This window comes from Bombina bombina, chromosome 10, assembly GCF_027579735.1.
Source record: "Bombina bombina isolate aBomBom1 chromosome 10, aBomBom1.pri, whole genome shotgun sequence".
Taxonomy (NCBI): Eukaryota; Metazoa; Chordata; class Amphibia; order Anura; family Bombinatoridae; genus Bombina; species Bombina bombina.
Genome location: NC_069508.1, coordinates 58,230,192 through 58,249,456, shown reverse-complemented (window position 1 = coordinate 58,249,456; position 19,265 = coordinate 58,230,192). Strand labels below are relative to the sequence as shown.

Here is a 19,265-nt window from a genome sequence, read left to right as displayed (position 1 = left end):
TACACCGTTTCAGAATAACAACCTTTTTTTCCAGTCATGTGACTGCTATTGAAAAGCATTAAGAAGCAGTGCATTGATTAAAATAGCCAGTAGGTGGAGCTGTCCGCTTGTGTTGCAGCAAAGCCGAGCAAGCTGAAATTAATCAGTTTAACCAGACCTGAGCTATCGAGCAGATTTCAAAGGAACAAGATCTTTCTGTCTATAAATCAGTCCAGATTGGAATGCACAGAAAGAACTGTTTGCAGAAAAATGCAAGTGAAGTCTGTGTTGTGTGGTTATTTTATTAGGTTTATAATGCTGTTTAGCAAATGTTTTTGTTCATTTAACTTAGTTTAATTATATATTCTGTGTTGTGTGATTATTTTATTAGGTTTAAAGTCTTCATTTCAAAGCTTTAAAAATAATGTATTAGGTGTTACTTATGACAATTTCGAGAGGGGCCTGGAACCTATCTCCCTCACTTCCCATTGACTTACATTATAAACTGGGTTTCAATTTACAACGGTTTCGATTTACAACCATTCCTTCTGGAACCTAACCCTGGCGTAAACTGAGGGCTACCTGTAGTTAGTTCATAAGTTAGTGATTGAAAAGCGAATTATGACACTGAAACTCAATGAGCAAAACCAGCTCTTCCAGATACAGAAATCTCTCTCCCTCCTCCCAGTGGGATGTTAATTAATGCCTCTATCTCCTGTTTTCATATCCATTCTCTAGGTAATACAACAGTATTAATATTTTTGTATAGGTAGTGGTTTTTACAGGGAAAATCAGCTATTTAAAGCGAAAAATAAAGATAAAGGATTGGTTTACAAACCATTTAATTTAAAGGAGCTGTTAGCAAACATTGGGTACACATTAAAGGGGTTAAACATTGTACAGTACTATGTCCCTTTAAGTTATAAAATCATTTTGGGGGGTTTCATGTCCCTTTAAATGGAATGGATAGAGCATGCAATTTGAAGCAACTTTTCCAATTTACTTTTAATATCTATTTTGCTTTGTTCTCTTGGTATCCTTTGCTTAAGAGTAATCCTAAGTGAGCTCATGAGTGTGCCCGTCTAGCCATCTGGCAAAAATGTTTGCAATAATGTTATACATAGTTGCAAACATTGCTGACACAGACTGCTGAAGACACGTGCACTCTCTCCTATCAGCCTACCTCGCTTTACTCTTCAGCGAAGGATGACAAGAGAACAAAGCACATTTGTTAATAGATGTAAATTAGAAAGTTGTTTAAAATTGTATTCTGTCTGAATCTGTAAAATTAAGTTTTTCATTCACTGTCTTTTATAGCTTGCACATGCGAGTATCAAGGGACTTCGTATTTACTAATACTGCCCTTGCTCAGTTATGTGCTAATTTGCATGCAAATTCAAAATTTGTGTTAGATTGTTTTCATGCTGGGGCTTCTTATTCAAATTTCTTTAAAGGGACAGTACACTGTAAAATTGTTTTTCCATAACTGTATTTTAAATGACTTGTTATACCAACTGCAGAGTATAAAATATTTGAGAAATTGCATTTTCGGGTTTATTTGTGTATCTGAAGTAGCAGGTTTTGTGCTTTAAAACCACAGCCTATTACAATGGGTTGAGCTTCAGGTAATATCAGATCTCATTATGTTATCACTTTTATGTAGACACGCTTGCTTCCTTATCTTATATTTGTCTAGAACACCAAAGCTCAATACATAGAGAGAACAATGGAAAATTATCATTTTATTACTTAACTATCCTGCATCCCACTGGGAGTGTAATCTCTTCTGCTGGCTGTGTTTACTTAGGCTTGTCAATAGCGTATACGCCAGTATCAAAACTTTCAGTATAGGTTGGGAAACCACAAGCTAAATCAGCTATTTCAAATGCTGAAATATGAGTAAAGGAGCTACTTGCAACCAATTTAATACACTCTAGCAGGTAAAAAGGATCATTGGGAATAATTTAAAGGGGAGAAAATGTTGGGGTGAACTGTCCCTTTAAATGTCTGTTTTATCTTATTATGCAAGTCCTGTGTAATATTTCTCTTGTTAAGTGTATCCAGTCCACGGATCATCCATTACTTATGGAATATATTCTCCTTCCCAACAGGAAGCTGCAAGAGTCCACCCACAGCAAAGCTGCTATATAGCTCCTCCCCTAACTGCCATATTCAGTCATTCTCTTGCAAGCCTCAACATAGATAGGAGGTCGTGAGAGTCTGTGGTGCTTTCTACTTAGTTTATTCTTCAATCAAAAGTTTGTTATTTTTAAATGGCACCGGAGTGTGCTGTTTATCTCAGGCAGTATTTGGAAGAAGAATCTGCCTGCGTTTTTCTATGATCTTAGCAGACGTAACTAAGATCCATTTGCTGTTCTCACACATTCTGAGGAGTGAGGTACTTCAGAGGGGGAATGGCGTGCAGGTTTTCCTGCAGATAAGGTATGTGCAGTAAAATATTTTTCTAGGAATGGAATTGACTAAGAAAATACTGCTGATACCGAAGTAATGTAAGTAAAGCCTTAAATGCAGCGATAGCGACTGGTATCAGGTTTATTAATAGAGATACATACTCTTGTAAAAATGTGTTTTAAAACGTTTGCTGGCATGTTTAATCGTTTTTTAACATATGTTTGGTGATAAAACTTATTGGGGCCTAAGTTTTTTCCACATGGCTGGTTTAAATTTTGCATAGAAACAGTTAACTGAAGCTTCCCACTGTTGGCTGTGGCAGTTTGTTGTGTCTTTTTTTAAAAACGTCTGTCTTTTTTTTGCATTAAGGGGTTAATCATCCATTTGCAAGTGGGTGCAATGCTCTGTTACCTTATTACATGTACTGTAAAAATTTTGTTTGTTTTACTGCCTTTTTTTTCACTGTTTTTCAAATTTTGACTAAATTTGTTTCTCTTAAAGGCACAGTAACGTTTTATATATTTGCTTGTTAACTTGATTTAAAGTGTTTTCCAAGCTTACTAGTCTCATTATTAGTCTGTTCTAACATGTCTGACATAGAGGAAGCTCTGTGTTCATTATGTTTTAAAGCCATGGTGGAACCCCATCTTAGAATGTGTACCAGATGTACTGATTTCATGTTAAACAATAAAGATCATTTTTTGTCTTTAAAAACATTATCACCAGAGGATTCTGTCATGGGGGTAGTTATGCCGACTAACTCTCCCCACGTGTCAGACCTTTTGACTCCCGCTTTAGGGACTCACGCTCAAATGGCGCCAAGTACATCAAGGGCACCCATAGCGTTTCTTTTACCAGGGGATTCTGTCGAGGGGAAAGTTATGCCGACTAACTCTCCCCACGTGTCAGACCCTTCGACTCCCGCTTCAGGGACTCACGCTCAAATGGCGCCAAGTACATCAAGGGCGCCCATAGCGTTTATTTTACAAGACATGGCAAAGGTGGTGAATAATATTCTGGCAGCAGTATTAGTCAGACTACCTGAAATTAAAGGAAAGCAGTTAGCTCTGGGGGTAGATACAGAGCATACAGACGCTTTAAGAACCATGTATGATACTACCTCACAATATGCTTAGTCTGTGGGTGATTTTTTTTTTTGACTCAGGGAAGATGATTTAACCTGATTCTGATATTTCTACATTTAAAATTTATGCTTGAGAACCTCCACTTGTTGCTCAGGGAGGCTTTGGCTGCTCTGAATGAATGTGTACAATCGCAGGGCCAGAGAAATTGTGTAGACTGGATAAATAATATGCAGTGCCGGTGTGTACTGATGTTTTTCCAATACCTAAAGAGGTTTACTAAATTTTTTTTAATAAGGAATGGGATAGACCAGGTGTGCCGTTCTCTTCCCCTCCTATTTTTTAGAAGTTACCACCACACGGGACTTCTGGCAGACAGTTCCTAAGGTGGAGAGAAGAGTTTCTACTCTAGCTAAGCGTACCACTACCTCTGACGAGGACAGTTGTGCTTTTTAGATCCAATGGATAAAAAATGTTTATTCAACAGGGTTTTATCCTGCAGCCCCTTGCATACATTGCTTCTGTCACTGCGGCGTTCTGGGTTGAGTCTCTTGATGAGGCTTTACAGTTAAGCGACTCCATTGGATGAATATATTTGACAAGCTTATGCTAGCCAATTCCTTTGTTTTCTGATGCCTTGTTCATTTGACTAGACTAACGGCTAAGAATTCTGTTTTTTACTATACTGGCGCGCAGAGCGCTATGGCTTATATCATGGTCAGCTGTCGTGACTTTAATAAATAAGCTTCTTAACTTCCCTTCAAGGGGCAGACCCTATTCGGGCCTGGTTTGAAGGAGATTATTGCTTATATCACTGGAGGAAAAGGTCATGCCCTTCCTCAGGATAGGTCTAAATCAAGGGCAAAAAAAAAAAAAAAAAAAAAAAAAAAAAGTCTAATTTTCGTACCTTTTAAAAACTTCAGGGCAGGTGTGGCATCCTCTTCCTCTAAGGCAAAACAAGAGGGAATTTTTGCTCAGTCCAAGGCGGTCTGGAGACAATCGGACCTGGAACAAAGATAAGCAGGCCAAGGAGCCTGCTGCTGCCTCTAAGGCAGCATGAAGGAACGGACCCCTATCCGGTAACGGATCCTATAGGGGGCAGACTTTCATTCTTTGCCCAGGCGTGGGCAAGAGATGCCCAGGATCCCTAGGCATTGGAATTTATATCCCAGAGATATCTTCTGGATTTCAAAGATTCCCCCCCAAAAAAAGGGGAGATTTCGCCTTTCACAATTATCTGCAAACCAGATAAAGAAGGAGGCATTCTTACATTGTGTACGAGATCCATCCAGTTCCAAGAGAGGAACAGGGACAGAGTTTTTACTCAAATCTGTTTGTGGTTCCCAAGGAGAGGGAACCTTCAGACCTATTTTGGATCTAAAGATCTTAAACAAATTCCTCAGAATTCCGTCATTTAAGATGGAAACTATTCGTACCATCTTAACTATGATCCAGGAGAGTCAATAGAGGACTACAATGGATTTGAAGGATGCTTATCCTCACATTGTGATGCATAAAGATCACCATCGTTTTTCAGGTTTGACTTTCTAGACAGGCATTACCAGTTTGTAGCTCTTTCCTTTGGGATATCTACAGCCCCAAGAATCTTTATGGAGGTTCTGGGGTCGCTTTGGCGGTCCTTAGACCGTGGGGCATAGAAGTGGCCCCTTATTTAGACGACATCCTGATACAGGCGTCAAACATCCAAATTGCCCAGTCTCATACGGACGTAGTACTGGCATTTCTGAGATCACATGGGTGGAAAGTGAACAAGGAAAGAGTTCTCTATCCCCAATCTCAAGGGTTTCCCTCCTAGGGACTCTGATAGATTCTGTAGAAATGAAAATTTACCTGACGGAGTCCAGGTTGTCAAAGTTTCTACATTTCTGCCGTGTTTTTTCATCCCATCCGCGCCCTTCGGTGGCTCAGTACATGAATGAAATCGGCTTAATGGTAGCGGCAAGGGACATAGTACCGTTTGCACGTCTACATTTCAGACCGCTGCAACTATGCATGCTCAGTCAGAGGAACGGGGATTACACAGATTTGTCCCCCTGTTAAACCTGGACCAAGAGACCAGAGATTCTCTTCTCTGGTGACTATGTCGGGTCCATCTGTCCAAGGGTATGACCTTCCGCAGGTCAGATGGGACAATTGTTACAATAGATGCCAGCCTTTTAGGTTGGGATGCAGTCTGGAACTCCCTGAAGGCTCAGGGATAGTGGACTTAGGAGGAGACCCTCTTTCTAATAAATATTCTGGAACTGGGAGTGATATTCCATGCTCTTCAGACTTGGCCTCAGTTAGCAACTCTGAGGTACATCATACTCAGTCGGACAATATACACGACTGTGGCTTACATCAGCCATCAAGGGGGAACAGAAGTTCCCTAGCGATGTTAGAAGTCTTACAATAATTCACTGGACAGAGACTCACTCTTGTCTATCAGCTATCCATATCCCAGGTGTTGAGAACTGGGAGGTGGATTTTCTAAGTCGTCAGACTTTTCTTCCGGGGGAGTGGGATTTCCTCCGGAGGTCAAGACCAAGCAGGAGAGGGCTTAGGTGTTTTTGACAGCGCCTGCGTAGCCACGCAGGACCTGGTATGCAGATCTGGTGGACATGTCATCCTTTCCATCACGGTCTCTGCTTCTGAGACAGGTCCCTCTACCTCAGGGTCCTTTCAACCATCTAAATAGAATCAATCTGAGATGGACTGCCTGGAGACTGAACGCTTGATGTTATCAAAGCATGGCTTCTCCGAGTCAGTCATTGATACCTTAATACAGACATGAAAGCCTGTCTCTAGGAAAATTGAACATAGATATGGTGTAAATATCTGATTGTTATGAATCCAAGGGTTTCTCATGGAGTAAAGTCTGGATTCCCAGGATATTATCTTTTCTCCAAGATGTTTTTGAGAAAAGGGTTGTCAGCTAATTCCTTAAAAGGGGACAGATTTTTACTCTGTCTATTTTTTTGCACAAGCGTCTGGCAGGTATTCTAGACGTTCAGGCATTTGGTCAGGCTTTGGTTAGATCCAAGCCTGTGTTTAAAACTGTTGCTCCGCCATGGAGCTTAAACCTGATTCTTAAGGTTCTTCAAGAAGTTCAGTTTGAACCTTTTTTGTTCCATAGATATCAATCTTTATCTTGGAAAGTTCCTTTTGGGTAGCTAATTCCTCGACTCGTAGAGTCTCCAAGTTATCTGTGTTACAATGTGATTCTCCTTATCTGGTCCTTCGTATGGATAAGGTAGTCCTGCGTACCAACCTGGGTTTTTTCCTAAGGTGGTATCTAACAAGTACATCACTCAAGAGATAGTTGTTCCATGCTTGTATCCTAATCCTTCCTCAAAGAAGGAACATCTATTACACAATATTTGACGTGGTTTGTGCTTTAAAGTTTTACTTACAAGCTACTACAGTTTTCATCAAACGTTCACCTTGTTTGTTGTCTATTCTGGACAGAGGAGAGGTCAAAAGACTTCAGCAGCCTCTCTGTCTTTTTGGTTAAAAAGCATAATTCATTTAGCTTATGAGACTGCTGGACAGCAGCCTCCTGAAGGGATTACAGCTCATTCTACTAGAGCTGTGGTTTTCACTTGGGCCTTTTTTAAATGTGGCTTCTGTTGAACAGATTTACAAGACGGAGTCTTGGTCTGCGCTTCATACTTTTCAAATTTAACAAATTTGATACCTTGCTTCTTCGGAGGCTATTTTTGGGAGAAAGGGTTTTTTACAGGCAGTGGTAACTTCCGTTTAAGTACCTGCCTTGTCCCTCCCATCATCTGTGTACTTTAGCTTTGGTATTGGTATTCCATAAGTAATGGATGATCCGTGGACTGGATACACTTAACAAGAGAAAACATAATTTATGCTTACCTGATAAATTTATTTCTCTTGTAGTGTATCCAGTCCACGGCCTGCCCTGTCACTTTAAGGCAGGTAATTTTTTCATTTGAACTACAGTCACCACTGCACCCTATGGGTTTTCCTTTCTCTGCATGTTTTCGGTCGAATGACTGAATATGGCAGTTAGGGGAGGAGCTATATAGCAGCTTTGCTGTGGGTGGACTCTTGCAGCTTCCTGTTGGGAAGGAGAATATATTCCATAAGTAATGGATGATCCGTGGACTGGATACACTACAAGAGAAATAAATTTATCAGGTAAGCATAAATTATGTTTTTTTGCTTCTTCAAACACCCATGCTTCTCAGATGCACACTTTGTTGTTATAAGAACTATTTCCTTTGTAAAATGATTCACTGTCTTTTACTTTGGTGGATTAATTACACAGTAGAGAAATGATGCTGGGATTTTATGCATTTATCATGTCAGTACCACAACCTCTATTTAAGTACATATTCGCTAACAAATTCACGTTGGTAATATTTATTTTTTTCTGTTTCGTGTAAGTCCTTTGAAAACCTCTCTGTGGAAGATTCGGCTGGGTCCATACACGAGAGAGATGATCTTCAAGGTAAAAAAATAAATAAATATAGAATTGTCTCGAATACTGGAAAAATAGTATTGGCTTATAATGTAACCAAAAAAAAAAGCATCCGACAAATTAATTAGACATCAGTATACATTAAAGGGACGATTAAGGGGATTCGTTGTCTTTTATGTTTAGCTTTAATTGCAAAATATAAACAGAGGAGAATAAATTGCGCTAAGGTTCTAACCCTGAATAAATATCATCTTATTGCTATATAAATCCACACCAGTTGGATATAAAATGAAAAAAATAGTAAAATAAATAAAAGAAAAAACAAATACAATAAATATAATTTGGATGCACCAATGTCAAAAAAATAATTAAAAAATTAATATTAAATGAAGAAATGAATAATAAGATATGTATTAAAAAATGAAATATATATATTAAATATATTGATGAAATAAAAAATAAGACGGAACTCGTTCTTAAAGTTTCTGATGTTATGATTGTCTGTCTGTATTGAGCAGTATTTTTACAGTACCTTTTGTGAATTTACCCATATTTCAGGGGTTAACGTATGAGCTATAGAAGAGCTCGTCTATTTGAAAGACTCCGGTCTATATAAGGACCCAAAGAGTTGATTGTGATGGATGTATGAGTCTCCAGATGGAATTTTGATGAATGTTCTTTTTAATAACAAATATAGTTATGGTGCCGTTTCTGTGCCGCCTTTATCCAGCCAGGTGTTCCAGGACCTTAGCTCAGGTGTGATGACAAAAAGAGAGAGGCGCACAAGGCGAGACTCAAGTGCAGGATTTTATTATAAAGTGTTGCACACGCAAAACAAATTACACTTACTAGATGCAAGATAAAAACGGGCATTCAAATGGAGCGCTGTGTTGTCACCTCGAACCACACAGAGTTTTGGCAGAGAATCCGGATACTTCGCCTAACGCTGTTTGTAGCTGTGAAAAGGCTGACCAACTATGCCTGTCGTGTGAGACAAAGTGGCTGTAGGAACACAGCGCTCCATTTGAATGCCCTTTTTTATCTTGCATCTAGTAAGTGTAATTTTGTTTTGCGTGTGCAACACTTTATAATAAAATCCTTCACCTGAGTCTCAAACTGTGCACCTCTTTTTCTCTTTTTTTAATTGCAAAAGAATATGCACTTAAGCTGGAATAACATATTTCTCCAACATAGGTGTGTCCGGTCCACGGCGTCATCCTTACTTGTGGGATATTCTCTTCCCCAACAGGAAATGGCAAAGAGCCCAGCAAAGCTGGTCACATGATCCCTCCTAGGCTCCGCCTACCCCAGTCATTCTCTTTGCCGTTGTACAGGCAACATCTCCACGGAGATGGCTTAGAGTTTTTTAGTGTTTAACTGTAGTTTTTATTATTCAATCAAGAGTTTGTTATTTTGAAATAGTGCTGGTATGTACTATTTACTCAGAAACAGAAAAGAGATGAAGATTTCTGTTTGTATGAGGAAAATGATTTTAGCAACCGTCACTAAAATCCATGGCTGTTCCACACAGGACTGTTGAGAGCAATTAACTTCAGTTGGGGGAACAGTGAGCAGTCTCTTGCTGCTTGAGGTATGACACATTCTAACAAGACGATGTAATGCTGGAAGCTGTCATTTTCCCTATGGGATCCGGTAAGCCATGTTTATTAAGATCGTAAATAAGGGCTTCACAAGGGCTTATTAAGACTGTAGACTTTTTCTGGGCTAAATCGATTCATTATTAACACATATTTAGCCTTGAGGAATCATTTATTCTGGGTATTTTGATATAATAATATCGGCAGGCACTGTTTTAGACACCTTATTCAAATCATAGGCAGAGCCTCATTTTCGCGCCGGTGTTGCGCACTTGTTTTTGAGAGGCATGACATGCAGTCGCATGTGAGAGGAGCTCTGATACTTAGAAAAGACTTTCTGAAGGTGTCATTTGGTATCGTATTCCCCTTTGGGCTTGGTTGGGTCTCAGCAAAGCAGATACCAGGGACTGTAAAGGGGTTAAAGTTAAAAACGGCTCCGGTTCCGTTATTTTAAGGGTTAAAGCTTCCAAATTTGGTGTGCAATACTTTTAAGGCTTTAAGACACTGTGGTGAAAATTTGGTGAATTTTGAACAATTCCTTCATGTTTTTTCGCAATTGCAGTAATAAAGTGTGTTCAGTTTAAAATTTAAAGTGACAGTAACGGTTTTATTTTAAAACGTTTTTTGTTCTTTGTTATCAAGTTTATGCCTGTTTAACATGTCTGAACTACCAGATAGACTGTGTTCTGAATGTGGGGAAGCCAGAATTCCCATTCATTTAAATAAATGTGATTTATGTGACAATGACAATGATGCCCAAGATGATTCCTCAAGTGAGGGGAGTAAGCATGGTACTGCATCATTCCCTCCTTCGTCTACACGAGTCTTGCCCACTCAGGAGGCCCCTAGTACATCTAGCGCGCCAATACTCCTTACTATGCAACAATTAACGGCTGTAATGGATAATTCTGTCAAAAACATTTTAGCCAAAATGAACACTTATCAGCGTAAGCGCGACTGCTCTGTTTTAGATACTGAAGAGCATGACGACGCTGATAATAATGGTTCTGAAGGGCCCCTAACCCAGTCTGATGGGGCCAGGGAGGTTTTGTCTGAGGGAGAAATTACTGATTCAGGGAACATTTTTCAACAAGCTGAACCTGATGTGATTACGTTTAAATTTAAGTTGGAACATCTCCGCATTCTGCTTAAGGAGGTATTATCCACTCTGGATGATTGTGACAAGTTGGTCATCCCGGAGAAACTATGTAAAATGGACAAGTTCCTAGAGGTCCCGGGGCTCCCAGAAGCTTTTCCTATACCCAAGCGGGTGGCGGACATTGTTAATAAAGAATGGGAAAGGCCCGGTATTCCTTTCGTCCCTCCCCCCATATTTAAAAAATTGTTTCCTATGGTCGACCCCAGAAAGGACTTATGGCAGACAGTCCCCAAGGTCGAGGGAGCGGTTTCCACTTTAAACAAACGCACCACTATACCCATAGAGGATAGTTGTGCTTTCAAAGATCCTATGGATAAAAAATTAGAAGGTTTACTTAAAAAGATGTTTGTTCAGCAGGGTTACCTTCTACAACCAATTTCATGCATTGTCCCTGTAGCTACAGCCGCATGTTTCTGGTTCGATGAGCTGATAAAGGCGGTCGATAGTGATTCTCCTCCTTATGAGGAGATTATGGACAGAATCAATGCTCTCAAATTGGCTAATTCTTTCACCCTAGACGCCACTTTGCAATTGGCTAGGTTAGCGGCTAAGAATTCTGGGTTTGCTATCGTGGCGCGCAGAGCGCTTTGGTTGAAATCTTGGTCAGCTGATGCGTCTTCCAAGAACAAGCTACTTAACATTCCTTTCAAGGGGAAAACGCTGTTTGGCCCTGACTTGAAAGAGATTATCTCTGATATCACTGGGGGTAAGGGCCACGCCCTTCCTCAGGATCGGCCTTTCAAGGCAAAAAATAAACCTAATTTTCGTCCCTTTCGTAGAAATGGACCAGCCCAAAGTGCTACGTCCTCTAAGCAAGAGGGTAATACTTCTCAAGCCAAGCCAGCTTGGAGACCAATGCAAGGCTGGAACAAGGGTAAGCAGGCCAAGAAACCTGCCACTGCTACCAAGACAGCATGAAATGTTGGCCCCCGATCCGGGACCGGATCTGGTGGGGGGCAGACTCTCTCTCTTCGCTCAGGCTTGGGCAAGAGATGTTCTGGATCCTTGGGCGCTAGAAATAGTCTCCCAAGGTTATCCTCTGGAATTCAAGGGGCTTCCCCCAAGGGGGAGGTTCCACAGGTCTCAGTTGTCTTCAGACCACATAAAAAGACAGGCATTCTTACATTGTGTAGAAGACCTGTTAAAAATGGGAGTGATTCATCCTGTTCCATTAAGAGAACAAGGGCTGGGGTTCTACTCCAATCTGTTCATAGTTCCCAAAAAAGAGGGAACGTTCAGACCAATCTTAGATCTCAAGATCTTAAACAAGTTTCTCAAGGTTCCATCGTTCAAGATGGAAACCATTCGAACTATTCTTCCTTCCATCCAGGAAGGTCAATTCATGACCACAGTGGATTTAAAGGATGCGTATCTACATATTCCTATCCACAAGGAACATCATCGGTTCCTAAGGTTCGCATTCCTGGACAAGCATTACCAGTTCGTGGCGCTTCCTTTCGGATTAGCCACTGCTCCAAGGATTTTCACAAAGGTACTAGGGTCCCTTCTAGCTGTGCTAAGACCAAGGGGCATTGCTGTAGTACCTTACTTGGACGACATTCTGATTCAAGCGTCGTCCCTTCCTCAAGCAAAGGCTCACACGGACATTGTCCTGGCCTTTCTCAGATCTCACGGATGGAAAGTGAACGTGGAAAAGAGTTCTCTATCTCCGTCAACAAGGGTTCCCTTCTTGGGAACAATAATAGACTCCTTAGAAATGAGGATTTTTCTGACAGAGGCCAGAAAAACAAAACTTCTAGACTCTTGTCGGATACTTCATTCCGTTCCTCTTCCTTCCATAGCGCAGTGCATGGAAGTGATCGGTTTGATGGCAGCGGCAATGGACATAGTTCCTTTTGCGCGCATTCATCTAAGACCATTAGACTTGTCTCCGAAGATACAAGTAAATCAGAGGACCAGAGACTCACTCCGTTGGTGGCTGTCCCTGGACAACCTGTCACAAGGGATGACATTCCGCAGACCGGAGTGGGTCATCGTCACGACCGACGCCAGTCTGATGGGCTGGGGCGCGGTCTGGGGATCCCTGAAAGCTCAGGGTCTTTGGTCTCGGGAAGAATCTCTTCTACCGATAAATATTCTGGAACTGAGAGCGATATTCAATGCTCTCAAGGCTTGGCCTCAGCTAGCGAGGGCCAAGTTCATACGGTTTCAATCAGACAACATGACAACTGTTGCGTACATCAACCATCAGGGGGGAACAAGGAGTTCCCTAGCGATGGAAGAAGTGACCAAAATCATTCTATGGGCGGAGTCTCACTCCTGCCACCTGTCTGCTATCCACATCCCAGGAGTGGAAAATTGGGAAGCGGATTTTCTGAGTCGTCAGACATTGCATCCGGGGGAGTGGGAACTCCATCCGGAAATCTTTGCCCAAGTCACTCAGCTGTGGGGCATTCCAGACATGGATCTGATGGCCTCTCGTCAGAACTTCAAAGTTCCTTGCTACGGGTCCAGATCCAGGGATCCCAAGGCGGCTCTAGTGGATGCACTAGTAGCACCTTGGACCTTCAAACTAGCTTATGTGTTCCCGCCGTTTCCTCTCATCCCCAGGCTGGTAGCCAGGATCAATCAGGAGAGGGCGTCGGTGATCTTGATAGCTCCTGCGTGGCCACACAGGACTTGGTATGCAGATCTGGTGAATATGTCATCGGCTCCACCTTGGAAGCTACCTTTGAGACGAGACCTTCTTGTTCAGGGTCCGTTCGAACATCCGAATCTGGTTTCACTCCAGCTGACTGCTTGGAGATTGAACGCTTGATCTTATCGAAGCGAGGGTTCTCAGATTCTGTTATCGATACTCTTGTTCAGGCCAGAAAGCCTGTAACTAGAAAGATTTACCACAAAATTTGGAAAAAATATATCTGTTGGTGTGAATCTAAAGGATTCCCTTGGGACAAGGTTAAGATTCCTAAGATTCTATCCTTCCTTCAAGAAGGATTGGAAAAAGGATTATCTGCTAGTTCCCTGAAGGGACAGATTTCTGCCTTGTCTGTGTTACTTCACAAAAAGCTGGCAGCTGTGCCAGATGTTCAAGCCTTTGTTCAGGCTCTGGTTAGAATTAAGCCTGTTTACAAACCTTTGACTCCTCCTTGGAGTCTCAACTTAGTTCTTTCAGTTCTTCAGGGGGTTCCGTTTGAACCCTTACATTCCGTTGATATTAAGTTATTATCTTGGAAAGTTTTGTTTTTAGTTGCAATTTCTTCTGCTAGAAGAGTTTCAGAATTATCTGCTCTGCAGTGTTCTCCTCCTTATCTGGTGTTCCATGCAGATAAGGTGGTTTTACGTACTAAACCTGGTTTTCTTCCAAAAGTTGTTTCTAACAAAAACATTAACCAGGAGATTATCGTACCTTCTCTGTGTCCGAAACCAGTTTCAAAGAAGGAACGTTTGTTGCACAATTTGGATGTTGTTCGCGCTCTAAAATTCTATTTAGATGCTACAAAGGATTTTAGACAAACATCTTCCTTGTTTGTTGTTTATTCCGGTAAAAGGAGAGGTCAAAAAGCAACTTCTACCTCTCTCTCTTTTTGGATTAAAAGCATCATCAGATTGGCTTACGAGACTGCCGGACGGCAGCCTCCCGAAAGAATCACGGCTCATTCCACTAGGGCTGTGGCTTCCACATGGGCCTTCAAGAACGAGGCTTCTGTTGATCAGATATGTAGGGCAGCGACTTGGTCTTCACTGCACACTTTTACCAAATTTTACAAGTTTGATACTTTTGCTTCTTCTGAGGCTATTTTTGGGAGAAAGGTTTTGCAAGCCGTGGTGCCTTCCATTTAGGTGACCTGATTTGCTCCCTCCCTTCATCCGTGTCCTAAAGCTTTGGTATTGGTTCCCACAAGTAAGGATGACGCCGTGGACCGGACACACCTATGTTGGAGAAAACAGAATTTATGTTTACCTGATAAATTACTTTCTCCAACGGTGTGTCCGGTCCACGGCCCGCCCTGGTTTTTTTAATCAGGTCTGATAATTTATTTTCTTTAACTACAGTCACCACGGTACCATATGGTTTCTCCTATGCAAATATTCCTCCTTAACGTCGGTCGAATGACTGGGGTAGGCGGAGCCTAGGAGGGATCATGTGACCAGCTTTGCTGGGCTCTTTGCCATTTCCTGTTGGGGAAGAGAATATCCCACAAGTAAGGATGACGCCGTGGACCGGACACACCGTTGGAGAAAGTAATTTATCAGGTAAACATAAATTCTGTTTTTGCATACTGAGGTATTTTAGCAGAAATTTTTAATCCTGGCTCCTCTCGTATCACTGCAGCTAATTAGAGGCTATATCAGACAAGCAATGCAGTTGTGTACCTGTTCTGTTCTGCTTCTGATTGGATGCAGGTTGCAGAGCTGTGTGGAGCTAATATAAGGGTCAGTATTAATTTAGCTAAATCTGCGTTTTCTTTTTGGAAACTAAAGTGATGTATTAAAGGGACATAAAACCCTTTTTTTTTTCTCCAGGATTTAGATGGAGCAGATCATTTTAAACCCCTTTCCAATTTACTGTCTTATATTATCTTTTATGCTTTGCTCTCTTGGTATCCATTGTTTAAAAATACACCTAGGTAGCCTCAGGAGCAGCGATACACTACTGGGAGTTAGCCTCTGATTGGGAACTGCACATTAAAGCCTTTTGTGATTGGCTCACCTGATTTGTTCAGCTAGCTCCCAGAAATGTATCGTTGCTCCTTCAACAAAGCATACCAAGAGAATGAAGCAAATTTGATAATAAGTTAATTGAAATTGTATGCTCTACCTGAATCATGAAAAAAAAAAGTTAGGTTTGGTTTGTTTTTTTTGTCCCCTTTTAAGCAGGGCTTGACAAAACCAGGAGCCAGAGAGCCACTGGTTCGTAGAATTTTACCACTGGCTCCTAATTGGGTTATTCTCCATATATCTATATAGAAATACCACTGTCTGGCTCCTAAATATTCTTAAATGGATTTATCTACCCCCTGCATTAAAGTAATTTAATTTCCATCCTTTTTTGTCCACCAGTACAGCTGTGAGTTTCTCGTTATCAGCCAGTGAACTTTTGATCCCACATACCAGTAGTGCACAAATATGTACTTCCAGTTACTTTAAAAATCAACAGCTTTACCTTTTCATTAGACGTGCAATTTGTTTCGTTCCGAATCACAATTTCGGATGAAATACAGGTAATTTGGAGATTCAGATGTATCTGAATCTCTGAATCACCCTTGTAACAAAACTAAACTAATCTGAATTAATTTGTAACAAAACATCCAAATTAGTTTGCATTCATTAGTTTTATTCGAATGGCCATGATGTGAGAGTTTGACTCTCTGGACCAATCACAATTCCTTTGCCGTTCTATATTTATTATAAAACAAAAACGAATAGAGCTATATTACAATTAAATATGGTGAGATAGAACAGTGAAATAATTACTTTTTGTGTTGGTTGGAACCATCTGAATCAACGTAACACAACAGAACAAATTAATACAAACATAACGAACTTCCAAAACAAATAACTGCTATATAACGAATCAATCCGAATGCATCCGAAATGAATGACTGCTATATAACGAATCAATCCGAATGCATCCGAAATGAATGACTGCTAAATAACAAATCAATCCAAATGCAATGAATTTAAATAAAAAAAAATACAGAAACAAAATTTTCAGATGTGCACATGTCTACTTTTCATGCAAATAAATAAATGAATAAAAAAAAAATATATATATATATAATCCAATTAGCACGTGTTCCAGCACTTCAGCTTCAACTAATAATGAAGCACCTGGGTGCAATCCTCAATGGATTGTAGATAAGAGCTAGGAAAGGGAGGGCACTCTCAGGATTTATATACATCAAAGTTAGTTTATTGTTTATAACAACAACGTTAGAAAGTCATAAGGATAGGTCGACGTTTCGGCTTACATAGAAGCCTTCATCAAGACAGATGAACAACTCACAACGGCGACTAGCAGCCGCACACAACACCACCGGCAAAACAGAACTTTGATGTATATAAATCCTGAGAGTGCCCTCCCTTTCCTAGCTCATATATATATATATATATATATATATATATATTTTATATAGACTTGTCCCTTTTAAATTGTATTATTAAACATTTAATGTAATTAAATAAACGAACACTCCATACTTCAGAATGCCTTGTAAATATGTTTAATCTGTGTTTAATTGCATTAGCAACCAAGGAGGAATAAAATTGGGGGAAAAAAATATGAAAACACACAAGCACTAAAAACAGTCATATGGCAGACACCATGCTTATTTTAGTTGCTTGCAGCTCTGACCCTTTCTTTCTGAAATCCCTGTCAGTATTATTTAGTGTCAAGCGGCATTAAAGAACTCCTCGAGATCAGAGTTGCGTTAGCTTTCACAGTTGGCTTGCACTGCCTCCGAGCCAGCATTTGGCAGTTAACTGAAATCTGCACCTTTTTCACCTTGTTTTATTTTCAGGGCATCTCCGGGCAGAAGAGGTCGATAACATGCTTCTGCGGCACGACAGCGGAATTGAATCTGCTTTGTCGTATGCAAAGGCTTGGTCAAAGTACACCAAAGATATTTTGTCCTGGGTAGAAAAAAGGCTTAGTGTGGGTGAGTGGTCTCCTCCTGGTGTCTAATGAGCTTTGGAATTAAATCTGTTGTCATGCTTGTGCAATGGACTGTCAGTAACGTGATTTCTGAATTACCAGCTCTTCAAAATGTGTCTAACTGTTCAGTCGATTTCGTTTTCTTTCTCCAAATTCCATGACATTTTGTTTAACCTTTTTTTTTTTTTTTTTTTTAGAATCGGAAGCCGCAAGAAATTTTGCAAAAATGGCTGAAACTGCAAAATCTATCATTGTTCCCCAGGTAAAGTTCTGATTTAGGCTTTTATCTTATTGATAATCGTAAGATTTATAAGAAAAGCGCTTTGCCAATCTTTAATCTAAGCAAATTAAATGTTTAATTTCTTTGCATGATGTAAAATGTGTTTTGTGACTGCACGTCAAAAGCTGATTCTTTCTTAAAGGGGCGCTAAAGTCAAAATTAAACATTTATGTTTTCGATAGAGAAAACAATTTTACATAACTTTGCTATTTTAATTCCATTATCAAATTGTGCAGTCTTTTTATATTAACAGTTTGTGAGGCACCAGCTCCTACTGAGCATGTGCAAGAGTACACAGTGTATACATATGATCCTGGGATTGGCCGATGGCTGTCACATGATACGGGGGGGGGTGGGGGGTGGAAGTGCATTTTAAAATTTGTGTACAAAAACCTACTGCTAATTTGAAATTTATAGTAAGTGCTGTTGCATTTGTTGATTATTATTTTACTGTATTTTATGGTCTTTTTAAAGTTACATGAGAATTGCCAACATCATTTCCTTTAAATATAAGCCTAGAAAACAGACATTTTACTTCTTAAATTAAAATTTAAATATTTATATTTTGTTGTTTGTCCAATGGTATAATGTTGTTAATGTGTCATTAAAAAAACAACTAAATACCGTTGCTTTTTGCACGCATGAGGTAGCACACACATTACAATTTGAAAGTTAAAAGGTTTTCACATAAGGGCTAACCCAACAAAAGCCAAACTTTGAATATCGCAACCGCGTTAACGTATTCCCCAATAGACTTCAACTGAGCGTGAAAAGTGTGGGGGGGGGGGGACTAACACAGTCATGCAAACCCGATCATGTTTTCTAAAGTGTGCTAAACCAACATGAAATATTAATGTTTCACGTTCCAATGTTTTTCAAATAGAAGAATATGTTCTAATTATTAATTTATGTTTATAAATATCTGTTTTTTCGGATATATATATATACTGTATTTATGAATATCTATTTATAAATACTTAGAAACATATATTCCTTTATGTGAAGGACGTTGGAATGTGAAATATTTACAGTACTTTATTAAATATGAATATTCCATAAATATGATTTTACATGTTTTCATCTGACTGCAAAGGGCTCCAATGTACTTACGTGTGTGTGTATATACATATATATATATATATATATGTATATATATATATATATATATATATATAATATGTGTGTGTGTGTGTATATGTATGTATATATATATATATATATATATATATTATACACACATACACACATATTCTTGAGCAAATGTGCTTAGTAATGGAGTGTTGTAAGAAAGTTTGGTGACAGATTGTTAGTAATGTGATAACTAAACTGTAAATGTTTATTCAATTCCAGGAATTTATGCCTTTCCAGTCAATTTTCACAGCAGCTTTTCAAAATGACATTGAAAACAGCCAGGCTTGCCTCCAAACGATAAGCGCCCTTCAAAGCAACAAATTCATGCAGGTAAACATTGCAGAGTGTGTTTTTAACTAATTCAATAACGTTTAAGGGTGCAAATGCATCTGTATATGAATCTCTGTAGTTCTATTTGATGACTGTGGTTATAAAATGGGTTTGTAAATATGATGATAGATTACAGTGATGGTAAACACTAGGATTTGCCAGGGCTGTAAATAACAGGGACTTTCAGTCATGAAGCATAAAAAAAACTTCTTGCTGAAAATCTTT

General features: G+C 39.8%; 1 protein-coding gene across 3 annotated transcripts in view; it reads left to right on the top strand.

Moving 5' to 3' along the window:
• The window catches only part of ARHGAP29 (Rho GTPase activating protein 29), a gene marked incomplete in the record, with an annotated part of 410,124 nt that overhangs the window by 295,250 nt on the left and 95,609 nt on the right, over nucleotides 1-19,265 (top strand). For all 3 annotated transcript variants that reach the window (XM_053694084.1, XM_053694083.1, XM_053694082.1), the window contains 4 exon segments: nucleotides 7,890-7,953; nucleotides 17,166-17,303; nucleotides 17,497-17,561; nucleotides 18,930-19,040. In XM_053694084.1, the coding sequence (XP_053550059.1) occupies nucleotides 7,890-7,953; nucleotides 17,166-17,303; nucleotides 17,497-17,561; nucleotides 18,930-19,040 (378 nt within the window).